This window comes from Cetorhinus maximus, chromosome 7, assembly GCF_964194155.1.
Source record: "Cetorhinus maximus chromosome 7, sCetMax3.hap1.1, whole genome shotgun sequence".
In the NCBI taxonomy this organism is placed as follows: domain Eukaryota; kingdom Metazoa; phylum Chordata; class Chondrichthyes; order Lamniformes; family Cetorhinidae; genus Cetorhinus; species Cetorhinus maximus.
The window spans coordinates 88,837,956-88,850,642 of record NC_135885.1 but is presented as its reverse complement, the minus strand read 5'-3'; the positions used below and the strand labels follow the sequence as shown (position 1 = coordinate 88,850,642).

The 12,687-nt window shown below is 42.4% G+C and overlaps 1 protein-coding gene across 2 annotated transcripts in view; it reads left to right on the top strand.

Moving 5' to 3' along the window:
* The window catches only part of LOC144682927 (uncharacterized), a 45,563-nt gene extending 33,119 nt beyond the window's left edge, over positions 1–12,444 (top strand). For both annotated transcript variants that reach the window (XM_078545831.1, XM_078545832.1), the window contains one exon: positions 11,238–12,444. In XM_078545831.1, the coding sequence (XP_078401957.1) occupies positions 11,238–11,262 (25 nt within the window). In that variant the 3' untranslated portion in view covers positions 11,263–12,444. The remainder of the gene's footprint in view (positions 1–11,237) is intronic.
* The last annotated feature ends 243 nt before the right edge of the window (positions 12,445–12,687 follow it).

Here is a 12,687-nt window from a genome sequence, read left to right as displayed (position 1 = left end):
TATAGAAGAGCAAATATTTAGACAAATCTCTGAGAAGTGCAAAAACAAAAGGGCAGTAAAAGTAGGGGATTTGAACTACCCCAATATTAACTGGGATCATTTTAGTGTGAAAGGAATGGAGGGAACAGAATTCTTAAAGTGCATTCAGGAGAACCTTTTTGGCCAATATGTCAGTTTGGCAAGTCAAACAACAGAGGGTGTGGTTCTGGACTTACTTTTAGGAAATGGAGCTGGCCAGATGGAAGGAGTGACAGTGGGAGAGCATTTTGGTGTAGTGATCATAATTCAGTTAGTTTTAACATAATTATGGAAAAGGACTAAGATAGAACAGAAGTTAAAGTTAAAGTAAGCCCAATTTTACCAAGCTGAGTGATTTAGCAAAAGTGGACTGGAAACAGCTACTTGAAGGTCAATCATTGTTAGAGCTGTAGGAGGCATTCAAAGGGGAAGATTCAAGTGATTCAGAGTAAACAGAGTTCCTGCAAAGTAAAAGAGTGGGCTGGCCAAATCTAGAGCCCCCCAATGTCAAGGAGCATACAGGGTAAGATAAGGCAGAAAAGGAAAGTTTATGTCAGACACCGAGATCTCAACACTATAGAAAGCTGAGAGCAGTATAGAAAGAAGGGGTGAAATCAAAAAGGAAATTAGGAAAGCAAAGAGAGGGCATGAATGCGTATTAGCAAGCAAAATCAAGGAGAACTCAAAGATATTCTATCAATACATTGAGTAAGAGGATAACTAAGGAAAAGAGTAGGGCCCATAAAAGACCAAAAAGATTAACCTATGAGGAGAACCTTCGGCTCAGCGAGCGGGCCCCGCCCCCACTCGCCGAGGCATAAAATGACGTGGGGTGATGTCGGGCAATGCCTCAATTGGCCATTGACAGGTCGGCGGGCACCCAGCTGATTTTGCTGTGCCCCCGCCTTCCTGAAAATTTAAATGGGCCGCAGTGACGTCGGGAGTTCCACCCGATGTCACTGCGTGTCATTTTACGCATCGGCGAGCGGGCCCCGCCCCTGCTCGCCGATAGTAAAATCCAGCCCCATGCGACAGTTTCACATGAGGGGACATGTCATCAAAAATTTTTCAACACTTTATTGAACTATTAAAACTTAAAACTAATCATCTCTGTACCTCTGGGAGATTTCTGCGCCCTTCCGTGCACATGTGCGAAGGAGTACACTCCCTACTCAGGGAACCTCCCCTGCCCGCACAGGGAGCGCACAGCGCTTCTGCGTGCGCATCACACTGGCCGGGCCTTAATTGGCCCGCCCACGTAAAATGGCGGCATGGACCCGATCGGGGGCGCCAATCAGGTCTGTGCCCGCTCCCGCATAACGCATCCCCCCCCCCCCGACAGTGGGAAAATTCTACCCTATGTAGAGGCAGAAGATACGGGTATGGTTCTTAATTAATACTTTGCATCTGTCTTCATAAAAGAGGGGACCATGCAGACATTGTGGTTAAGGAGGAGGGGTGTGGAATATGAGATGTGATAAATATTGGGAGAGAGGAAGTATTAAGGGGTTAGCATCCTTAAAAGTGGATGCATCACCAGGGCCAGATGGAATGTCCCCCAGGCTGTTAAAAGAAGCCAGGGAGGAAATAGAGGATGTTTTGACCATCATTTTCCAATCCTTACTGGATGCAGGTGTGGTGTTGGAGGATTGGAGGTCTGCTAATGTACCTTTGTTCAAAAGTGGAATGACGAATAGACCAAATAATTACAGGCCAGTCAGTCCAACCTTGGTAATGGGTAAATTATTGGAATCAATTCTGAAAGACAGGATAAACTGTCATTTTCGTTAAGGGAAGATTGTGGCTGACTAACTTGATTGAATTTTTTTGAGGAGGTAACAAGGAAGATTGATGAGGGCAGTGCAAGTGATGGGGTTTACATGGATTTTAGCAAAGCTTTTGACAAGGTCCCATATGCAGACTGGTTTTTAAAAAAAAGCCCATGAGAATCAGGGGAATGTAGAAAGCTGGATACAAAAATAGCTCAGGGGCATGAAACAAAGGGTAATGGTTGACAGGTGTTTGACTGTTTTCAGTGGGGTTACACAGGGCTCAGTACTAGATCCTCTGCTTTTTGTGGTGTTTCTTAATGGTTTGGGCTTAAATGTAGGGGGCATGATCAAGAAGTTTGCAAGCAACACAAAAGTTGGCTGCGTAGTTGATAGCAAGGAGGATAGCTGTAGACTGCAGTAAGATATTAACGGACTGGTCAGGTGGGCAGAAAAGTGGCAAATGAAATTCAACCCAGAGAAGTGAGGTGATGCATTTGGGAAGTCAAACAAGGCAAAGGTATACAGAATACATGGGAGGATACTGAAAGGTGTAGAGGAAGTGAGGGATCTTGGAGTGCATATCCACAAATACCCTGAAGGTAACAGGACAGGTGGTTTGATAAGGTGGTTAAGAAGGCATATGGAATCCTTTCATTTCTTAGCCGAGGATTTAATATAGGAGCTGGGAAGTTAGGCTGGAGATATATAAAACTCTAGATAGGCCACAACTGCATTGCATGCAGTTCTGGTCACCTCATTACAGAAAGGACATAACTGCATCAGAGAGGGTACAGAGGAGATTTACGAGGATGTTGCCAGGACTGGAAGATTGCAGTTATGAGGAAAGATTGGATAGGCTGGGGTTGTTCTTCTTGGAACAGAGGAGACTGAGGGGAGATTTGATTGAGATGTACAAAATTGTTATGGGCCTGGATAGAGTGGATGGGATGGACTTGTTTCCCTTAGCAGAGAGGTCAGTGACTAGGAGGCATAGATTTAAAGTGATTGGTAGAAGGAGGAAGATGAGGAAAAGTCTTCACTCAGAGAGTGGTAAGGATCTGGAACTCTGCTTGAAAGGGTAGTAGAGGCAGAAACCCCCAACTCACTTAAAAGGTGTCTGGATATGCACCTGAACTCCTGTAACCTCCAGGGCTATAGACCAAGTGATGGAAAATGGGATTAGACTAGGTGACTCATTTTTCGCCTAGCGCAGACACATTGGGCAGAGTGGCCTCCTTCTGTGTTGTAAGTCTTCCTACGTTTCCTGAATTTTCTAAATATCTGAGGGGAAAGAATGTGGGGAGAGGGTGGGGGTGTGGCAGGATGTGGGTTGCTCTTTGGGAGGGCCAGCACAGACACGGTGGGCCAAATGTCTTCCTTCTATGCTGTAGTGATTCTATAAGATAGATAGAAGTATAAAAAAGAGTGGGAAAAGGCCATATGGCTCATTAAGCCTGCTCTGCAATTCAGTAAGATCATGGCTGAATTTCTACATTAACTCCACTTTCCCACCCTATCTTCATATCCCTTGATTCCTCAAATGTCAAAAATCTATCAAACTCAGTCATGAATACACTCATCGATTGAGCATCCAGAGCCTTCGGGCAGAGAATTCCAAAGATTCACAACTCTGGGTGAAGAAATTCGTCCTCATCTCAGTTTTAAATGATTGACTCCTTATATTTTGACACTTTCTATTGCTGTAGATTCCAGCCAGGGAAAACAGTCTGTAAGACCATAAGGCCATAAGACGTGGGAGCAGAAGTAGGCCATTCGTCCCATCGAGTCTGCTCTGCCATTCAATGAGATCATGACTGATCTGATAATCCTCAACTCCATTTTCCTGCCTTTTCCCCATAACCCTTGATTCCCTTATTGATTAAAAATCTGTCAATCTCAGCCTTGAATATACCTAACGACCCAGCCTCTACAGCCCTCTGTGGTAAAGAATTCCACAGATTGACTACCCTCTGAGAGAAGAAATTTCTCCTCATCTCTGTTTTAAATGGGCAATCCCTTACTCTGAGATTATGCCCTCTGGTCCTAGACTCTCCCATAAGGGGAAACAACCTCTCAGCATCTACCCTGTCAAGCCCCCTAAGAATCTTAAATGTTTCAATAAGGTCATCTCATTCTTCTAGACTCCAATGAGTACAGGCCCAACCGACTCAACCTCTCCTCATAAGAAAATCCCTCCATCCCCAGGATAAACTTAGTGAACCTCCCTGGACTGCCTCCAATGCCAGTATATCTTTCCTTAGATAAGGGGACCAAAACTATTCACAGTATTCTAGGTGTGGTCTAACTAGCGCCTTGTATAGTTTTGGCAAGACTTCCCTATTTTTATACTCCATTCCCTTTGAAATAAAGGCCTTCCCTAATACATGCTGAACTTGTATGCTAGCTTTTTGGGATTCATGCATGAAGACCCCCAAATCCCTCTGTGCTGCAGCTTTCATTTAAATAACATTCAACTCCTCTATTCTTCCTGCCAAAGTGCATAACTTCACACTTTCACACATTGGGCAGGATTTTACGTGTCGGCGAGGGGGTGGGGCTTTTTTTGTTTTTTGTCTCCCTCCCTTTTTGTATAAGGGTGCTACATTGGCAGTTTTCCAATCTTCTGGGACTTTCCAGAATCTAGGGACTCTTAGAAGATTACTGTCAATGCATCCACTATCTCTGCAGCTATTTCCTTTAATATCCTAGGATGCAACCCATCAGGTCCAGGGGACTTATCCGCCTTTAGCCCCATTAGTTTCACCAGTACTTTTTCTCTAGTGATGGTTATTATATTTATTTCCTCCCCCCCTCCCCCACCCCCTTTTGCCCCGTGATTATTTAGTATTTTTGGAATGCTATTAGTATCTTCTACCGTGAAGACTGATGCAAAGTATTTATTCAACTCCTCTGCCATTTCCTGGTTCCCCATTATTATTTCCCTGGCCTCATTCTCTAAGAGGCTTATTTTGACTTTGGCCTCGCTCTTCCTTTTTATATATTTAAAAAAGCTCTTACTGTCTGTTTTTATATTACTTGCTAGTTTACCCTCAAAGTTTATTTTCTCCCTCTTTATTTTTTTTTGGTCATCTTCTGTTGGTTTTTAAAACTTTCCCAATCCTCTGGTTTACCACTAATCTTTGCCACATTGTATGCTTTTTCTTTCACTTTGATACTATCCATAATTTCCTTGGTTAACCATGGTTGGTTTATCCCCCTGCTACAATCCTTCTTCCTTATTGGGATATATCTTCGTTGTGAGTCATGAACTATTTTCTTAAACGTCTGCCATTGTTCATCAGCCATCTTATCTGCTAAATTCCTTTCCCAGTCCACTCCAGCCAACTCTGCCCTCATTTCTTTATAATTACCCTTATTTAAGTTTAGCACAGATGTTTCCGACCCACGTTTCTCACTCTCAAACTGAATGCTAAATTCCACCATGTTATTGTCACTGTTTCTGAGGGGATCTTTTACTCTGAGGTCATTTATTAAACCTGCCTCATTACACATTACCAGATCCAAAATAGCCTGATCCCTGGTTGGATCCACAACATATTGTTCTAGGAAACTGTCCCGAATACACTCTATGAATTCTTGCTCGTGGCTACCTCTGCCAATTTGATTTTCCCAGTCTACATGGAGATTAAAGTCACCTATGATTAATATACTGCCTTTTTTACATGCCGTCCTTATTTACTGATTTATTCTCTGTCCAACAGCATAGCTACTGTTAGGAGGCCTATAGACTACTCCCACCAGTGTCGCCTTCCCCTTGCTATTTCTTACCTCCACCCATATGGATTCCACATCTTCCGATCCAAGATCATTTCTTGCTATCGTACTTATTGAATCTCGTACTAGCAAAGCTGCCCCATCACCCTTTCCTTCCTGCCTGTCCTTTCGAAAAGTCACAGACCTCTGAATAATTAGTTCCCAGCTTTAATCTCCTTGTAACCACGTCTCCATAATGGCTATAAGATCATACCCATTAATCTCTATTTGTGCCGTTAATTCAGTTATTTTGTTCTGAATGCTATGTGCATTTAAGAGCCATTCATTTGCCTTTTTACCATTTTTTTCCCCCTTTGACCCTATTTGCTGCTTTTTTTTAATGTTTGTACACTCTATCCCTTCCTGTCACACTCTGGGTATCATTACCTAAGTAGCTGCCCTGCAATGCCGCCATATCCTTTTGCTTCGTAAGCCTACTTATCCCCTCTCCAGAACGCGCCCCCAACCCCACTATTTAGTTTAAAGCCCTCTCTACAGCCCTAGTTATTCGATTCACCAGGACACTGGTCCCAGCACTGTTCAAGTGAAGTCCATACCACCGGAACAGCTCCCTTGTATTCCAGTACTGATGCCAGTGCCCCATGAACTGAAACCCATACCTCCTGCACCAATCTTTGAGCCATGCATTTAACTCTTTGACTTTATTTACCCTATGCCAGTTTGCCTGTGGTTCAGGTAGTAATTCTGAGATTATTACCTTGGAGGTTCTGCATTTTAATTGAGCTCCTAACTGTTCAAATTCTTTCAGCAGAACCTCCCTTCTAGTCCTATCAATGTCGTTGGTACCAACGTGGACGACGACAACTGGATCCCTCCCCTCCCACTCCAAGTCCCTCTCCAGCCCTGAGGAGATGTCCTTAACCTTGGCACCGGGCAGGCAACACAGCCTTCGGGACTCTCACTCATGGCTGCAGAGAACTGTATTTCTTCCCCTAATCATACTGTCCCCTACCACCACTATGTTCCTATATCCATTTCAATGGCTCCCTGTACCACGGTGCTGTTGTCAGTTCGTTAATCTTTCCTGCAGTCCCTGCTCTCGTCCACACAGCTTGCAAGAACCTTGTAACTGCTGGACAATTTCAGGGGCTGAGGCTCCTCAAACACTACCCCCTGGGTCCCCATACCTGCCTCACCTGCAGTCACACCCTCCTGTCCCTGATCACAGAGCAAATTCGAATTATCTAACCTGTGGGGTGTGACCGCCTCCTGGAGCAAAGTGTCCAGGTAACTTTCCCCCTTCTTGATGTGGCGCAATGTCTCCAGCTCCTTAACTCGGATCTGAAGTTCCTTCAGCTGCAAATACTTACTACGGATGTGTTTGCTCCGGATCACCTTGGTCGCTAGCAACTCCCACGTGCCGCAGCAGCAACACATCATCCGTCCTGCCGTCGCTATCTTATTTCATTAGTTACTCTAGTATCCCTGCTCTTTACACTTTATTGAATTTAATTATTTACATCAGTATCGATCTTATACTTAACAGGCTATTTTTAAGAAAGACAAAAAAAAAACTAGAGATCGAAGCACTAACTATAGACCTTAATTTTAAAGACTAGAAATGTTCACCAATCAGCTGCTCTCCGTGCTCTTTTTAAATGAAGTCTCCCTGTTCTTTTAAATGAAGTCCACCCGCTCATCCACAATCTGTTTTAAATAGAGCCCATGAGCGCTGTCTCTGTAAATGGCCCCGCTTCTTTTCACAAGCGCTCTGACTGTAAATAGCCCCACTGCTTTTCACAAGCGCTCTGACTGTAAATGGCCCCACTGCTTTTCACAAGTGCTCTGACTGTAAATGGCCCCACTGCTTTTCATAAGCGCTGTCTCTGTAAATGGCCCCGCTGCTTTTCACAAGTGCTTTGGCTGTAAATGGCCCCACTGCTTTTCACAAGTGCTCTCTCTGTAAAAAGTCTCTCACCATCTACGCTATCAAACCTTGTAGAATTTTATACATTCCAATTGCATGACCTCTTGCGCTTCTGCACTCCAGAGAATATAAACCCATTCCACTCAATCTCTCCTGTAAGACAGCCCTCTTATTCCTGGTAGACCGTTTCTGGTGGTTAATGGGTTTTGAACAAGGACCCATAGAGACAAGATTAAATGTAAGAGATTTAGAACAGAGGGCAGGAGAAACCTCTTTACACCAAGAGTTATGAGGATTGAATTCACTTCTGGAATTAGTGGTTAATCTAGACACTACTCAACATTCAAGATTAGATTGGATAGGTGCTTGAAGGAATATGGGAAGAGGGTGTATCAGTGTGATTGCAGTTATTTGGTTGAGTGGGTAAATGCAAACATGAACTGGTTGAACAAAATGGTCTGTTTCCTTGTACGTTCATGTATAAAATAATGAGGAGTGAGTATACCTTAAACTCCTCAGTGAGTCCTAGATTGGAGTCAGGGAAAAATCTTTCAGTTTCAAAGGTGGGGGGAGGAAAAATTGGAAGCTGAATTAATTACAGAATAGCAGTGGGAAGGGGCCTGGATTTGGGTCACTTTCATAATACTTTGGAATGTTGTGTGGCACAAGTGGAACAGAGAGGAGCAGAAATAACCAGTAACTTAATATTTAATATCACTATTTAATCATATTTCCAGATGTGCATGTTCAGTCACAGATGCATTGTGATTAGGTCACTCTGCAAGATGCACAAGAACAGTGATATCATTCTTTTTCCTAATGGATGACTGCCTCAAAGGGGTCAGTGACTTCTCATTTCAAACATTAATACTGCAAGATATTTCCATTTTAAAGAAGGAAAATTATTTCTTAATTATATTCAATACTGTTTTGTGATCAGACAACAGCCATTTTTTTACTGTAAGGCCCTATCAACATCAACAACTAATATTTATATAGCACCTTTAATGTAATGAAATATCTCAAAGTGCTTCACAGCCGAGTTATAAAGCAAAATTAAGACACCGAGCCACATAGGGTGATATTAGGACAGATGGCCAAAGACTTGGTCAAAGAGGTAGATTTTAAGGAGTTTCTTAAAGGAAGAAAGAGAGCAAGGTGAGGATGTTTAATGATGGAATTCCAGAGTTCAAGTCTGAGGTAGCTAAAAGCCTGGCCACCAATGGTGGAGTAATTAAAATTGGGGATGCTCAAGACAGAATAGATGATGGATGAGATGATGAATTATTCTCTTTTTAGTGGTGGTTGAGGAATGGATGTGAAATTCTCTGTTTTTCTTGGAAAAAAAGTGTCATGAGATCTTACACGTGGACTTCGATTTAAAGCCTCATCCAGAAAATGAGTGCTCTGGCAATATAGCGTCACCTCAGAACAATGAGGTAATGCCTGAAATAGCTTTGAACTTTCTGACTCTCATATGGGGCTAATTTTACAGCCCATTGCAGCAGGGGCAGGGCTGTAAAATGTGGCGAACCGGTCAAGTCCATTGACTTCAGCGGGACTGTAAAACCCTGCCGGTGTTAAATTCCGCCCAAGAGTGTTACCACTGACACTAAATTTCTGATCATTTGTCATCAGTGGGCAGAACTTGTAGCCCGAAAACCACTTATTTTGAGAATGTATGAATCATTCTAAGTAAAATTGTAGACTGTCTGCTAATTTGTAAAAGAAGGATTTTTGTGGCGTTAACAAAAACAGAGCATTATCTGTCAGTAAAGCGGTATTCTTCACTTGGAAGAAACACCAAGGGTGCAAGAGCACAGAATGTACTCTGGGTGGAGGACTTCAATGTCCATCACCAAGGATGGCTCGTTAGCACCACTACTGTTCAAGCTTGCTGAGTCTTAACGGACAAAGCTGCTGGACTAGGTCTGTGACAGGTGGTGAGGGAACCAACAAGAGGGAAAAACATACTTGACCTCATTCTTCGCAACCTGCCTGCCGCAGATGCATCTCTCCACGACTGTCAGTAGGAGTGACCACCACACAGTCCCTTGCGAGACACTCCTGTCTTCACATTGAGGATATCCTCCATCGTGTTGTGTGGCACTACCATCATGCTAAATGGGATAGATTTCGAACAGATCTAGCATCTCAAAGCTGGGCACCCATGAGTCACTGTAGGGCATCAGCAGCAGCAGAATTGCACTCGAACACAACCTGTAACCTCATGGTCTGGCATATCCCCCACTCTACCATTACCATCAAGCCAGGGAATCAGCCCTGGTTCAATGAAGATTGCAGGAGGGCATGCCAGGAGCAGCATAGGCATACCCAAAAATGAGGTGTCAACCTGGTGAAGCTACAACATAGGACTACTTGCGTGCCAGACAGCATAAACAGTAAGCAATTCCACAACCAACGGATCAGATCTAAGCTCTGCAGTCTTGCCACATCCAGTCGTGAATGGTGGTGGACAGTTAAACAACTCACTTGAGGAGGCTCCACAAATATCTCTATCCTCAATGATGGGGGAGCCCAGCACATTAATGCAAAAGATAAAGCTGAAGCATTTGCAGCAATCTTCAGCCAGAAGTGCTGAGTGGATGTTCCATCTCAGCCTCCTCCGGAGATCCCAGCATTACAAATGCCAGTCTTCAGCCAATTCAGTTCACTCCACGTGATATCAAGAAACAGCTGAAGGCACTAGATACTGCAAAAGCTATGGGCCCTTGCTATATTCTGGCAATAATACTGAAGGCTTGTGCTCCAGAACTTGCCACACCCCTAGCTGAGCTGTTCCAGTACAGCTACAAGACTGGCACTGACATGGAAAATTGCCCAGGTATGTCCTGTACACAAAAAGCAGGACAAATCCAACCTGGCCAATTACCGCCCCATCAGTCTACTCTCGATCATCAGTAAAGTGATGTAAGAGGTTATCAACAAGCGGCACTTGCTTATCAATAGCCTGCGCACTTATGCTCCGTTTGGGTTCTACCAGTGACATTCAGCTCTTGACCTCATTACAGCCTTGGTTTAAACATGGACAAAAGAGCTGAACTCCAGAAGTGAGGTGAGAGTGACTGCCCTTGGCAGCAAGGCAGCATTTGACTGAGTGTAGCATCAAGGAGCCTTAACAAAATTGTAGTCAATGGGAATCAGGGGAAAACTCTCCACTGGTTGGAGCCATAGTTAGCAATAAGGAAGATGATTCTGGTTGTTGGAGGTCAATCATCTTAGTTCCAGGACACCACTGCAGGAGTTCCTCAGGGTAGTGCCTTAGGCCTAACCATCTTCAGCTGCTTCATCAATGACCTTCCTTCCATCACAAGGTCAGAAGTGGGGATGTTTGCTGATGATTGCACTATGTTCGGCATTTGAGACTCTCAGTTACTGAGAGTCCATGTCTAAATGTAGTAAGATCTGGACAATATCCAGACTTGGGCTGACAAGTGGCAGTTCACCTCACACAAGTGCCAGGCAATGACCATCTCCAACAAGAGAGAATCTAACCATTGCCCCTTGGCATTCAATGGCATTGCCTTTGCTGAATTCCCCACTATCAACATCTTGGGAGTTACCATTGTCCAGAAACTGGACTAGCCATATAAATACTGTGGTAGAGTTCACTGCCAAGATTGTAGGTCCCACTCATCCCAAAATGTGGATCTAAACTTATCCAGAAATTTGTAGTGCTTTAACTTGTCGATTTTAATTTGCACTTCAAAATATAGTTTACTTCTTAATTGCAAAAACACTAACTTATTTTTTATGCATTCTAGTGAAGAAACTGAAGCAATAATCTAAACACCATCAAATAAGACAACGCCTCAACAGATTGTATTGCTTTTTCCATGAAGTCTATGTTCCGATTTCGGCATCATTAAAATGCCATCCTTTTGTAGAAGTTTTTCTACCTAAAAGCACTGTTGCATTGGATTAACGTTTTTACATTTTAAAGCATGCAATATATTTTTAAAATCTGAATGTGCCTTTTGAGCTTAACTGGCATCTAGTGACCTGGTGTCAGAGTTTGATGACTTAATGTCATGAGTAACAATGCACTGAGTATAGAAATTCTCAGGGATCCAGAGATTATCATTCAAAGTTAGCTTTGGATATAATCTAAATGGTACAAAGCCAAACTTTTCCCCTTCAAGCTTCAGATTTTCTCAACTGGTTGAAATGTCCAAAGCTAAGCTTTAGTTCTTCAGAAATCCAAACTATTCAGCCTTGATCATCCAAGACCAAAATCTCAAATGTTCAACTCAACTGATATCAATCAGAATGTCAACATCATAACTTGATGTGCAGAGAAAAAGACTCGATATCTAAACTGTTACTGCACAGTAATAGATTACATGTTTTATTACTGTTGATGATATTAGTGGATAAATGCTTAATGAGTTTGTAAAATATTACTTTGCTATTTTAATGGTTGTCAACTCACTTAAAATGCATTGAATGTTTTGTTGTGAAAGACACCAATAGTAATTTCTAGGTTGCCAACTATATTTTACTGAGTTATGTTTGTTTTATTGCTTAAAATGTATTTTTAAACTTAATTAAATATAATTTTGCTTTCTGTACTGATCACTTAAGGTAGAGTTCAACTGGCCCTTAAAACATTTCTGCTTTTTCAAAATAAAGGCTTAACTGCCAAATCTGTAACCTGTGCAGCACCCTCTTTGAGCTTTTTGAGGTAGTGTATGGTTAGAAATTATAATAGTTTAGATGCCAGCTGCCTTCTCTGTTTGTTGTCCTGTTGAAGTTGCATAGTTACATTTTATAAAACCTGTACAGGACTTGTTAAAATTTGATTCACTTTAGTAATGTGTGTTCCTAATGACTTGATTCCAGCAATTTTGAATTCCGTTTATTTGGTTAAGAAAAAGGATTATCCATTAAATGGGATGAACTTATATTCAATATGAATAGTTAATGTCATACATTTTGCAATTTAAAGATAATAAACATTACAAACCAGAACTTTGCTCTTTGTTTTGTATGAACACAACTTGAGTTTACAAATTTCTTGTAAAGTAGCTATTTTTTCCATAATTAATATTAAATATCTGGAGATTGTTCTGGAGAGTGTGGCGAAGATTTACAAGAATGCTGCCAAGGCTTGAAAATTGCAGCTATGAGGAAAGATTGGATAGGCTAAGGTTGTTTTCCTTAGAACAGAGGAGGCTGAGGGGTGACCTAATTGAGGTATACAAAATTATGAGG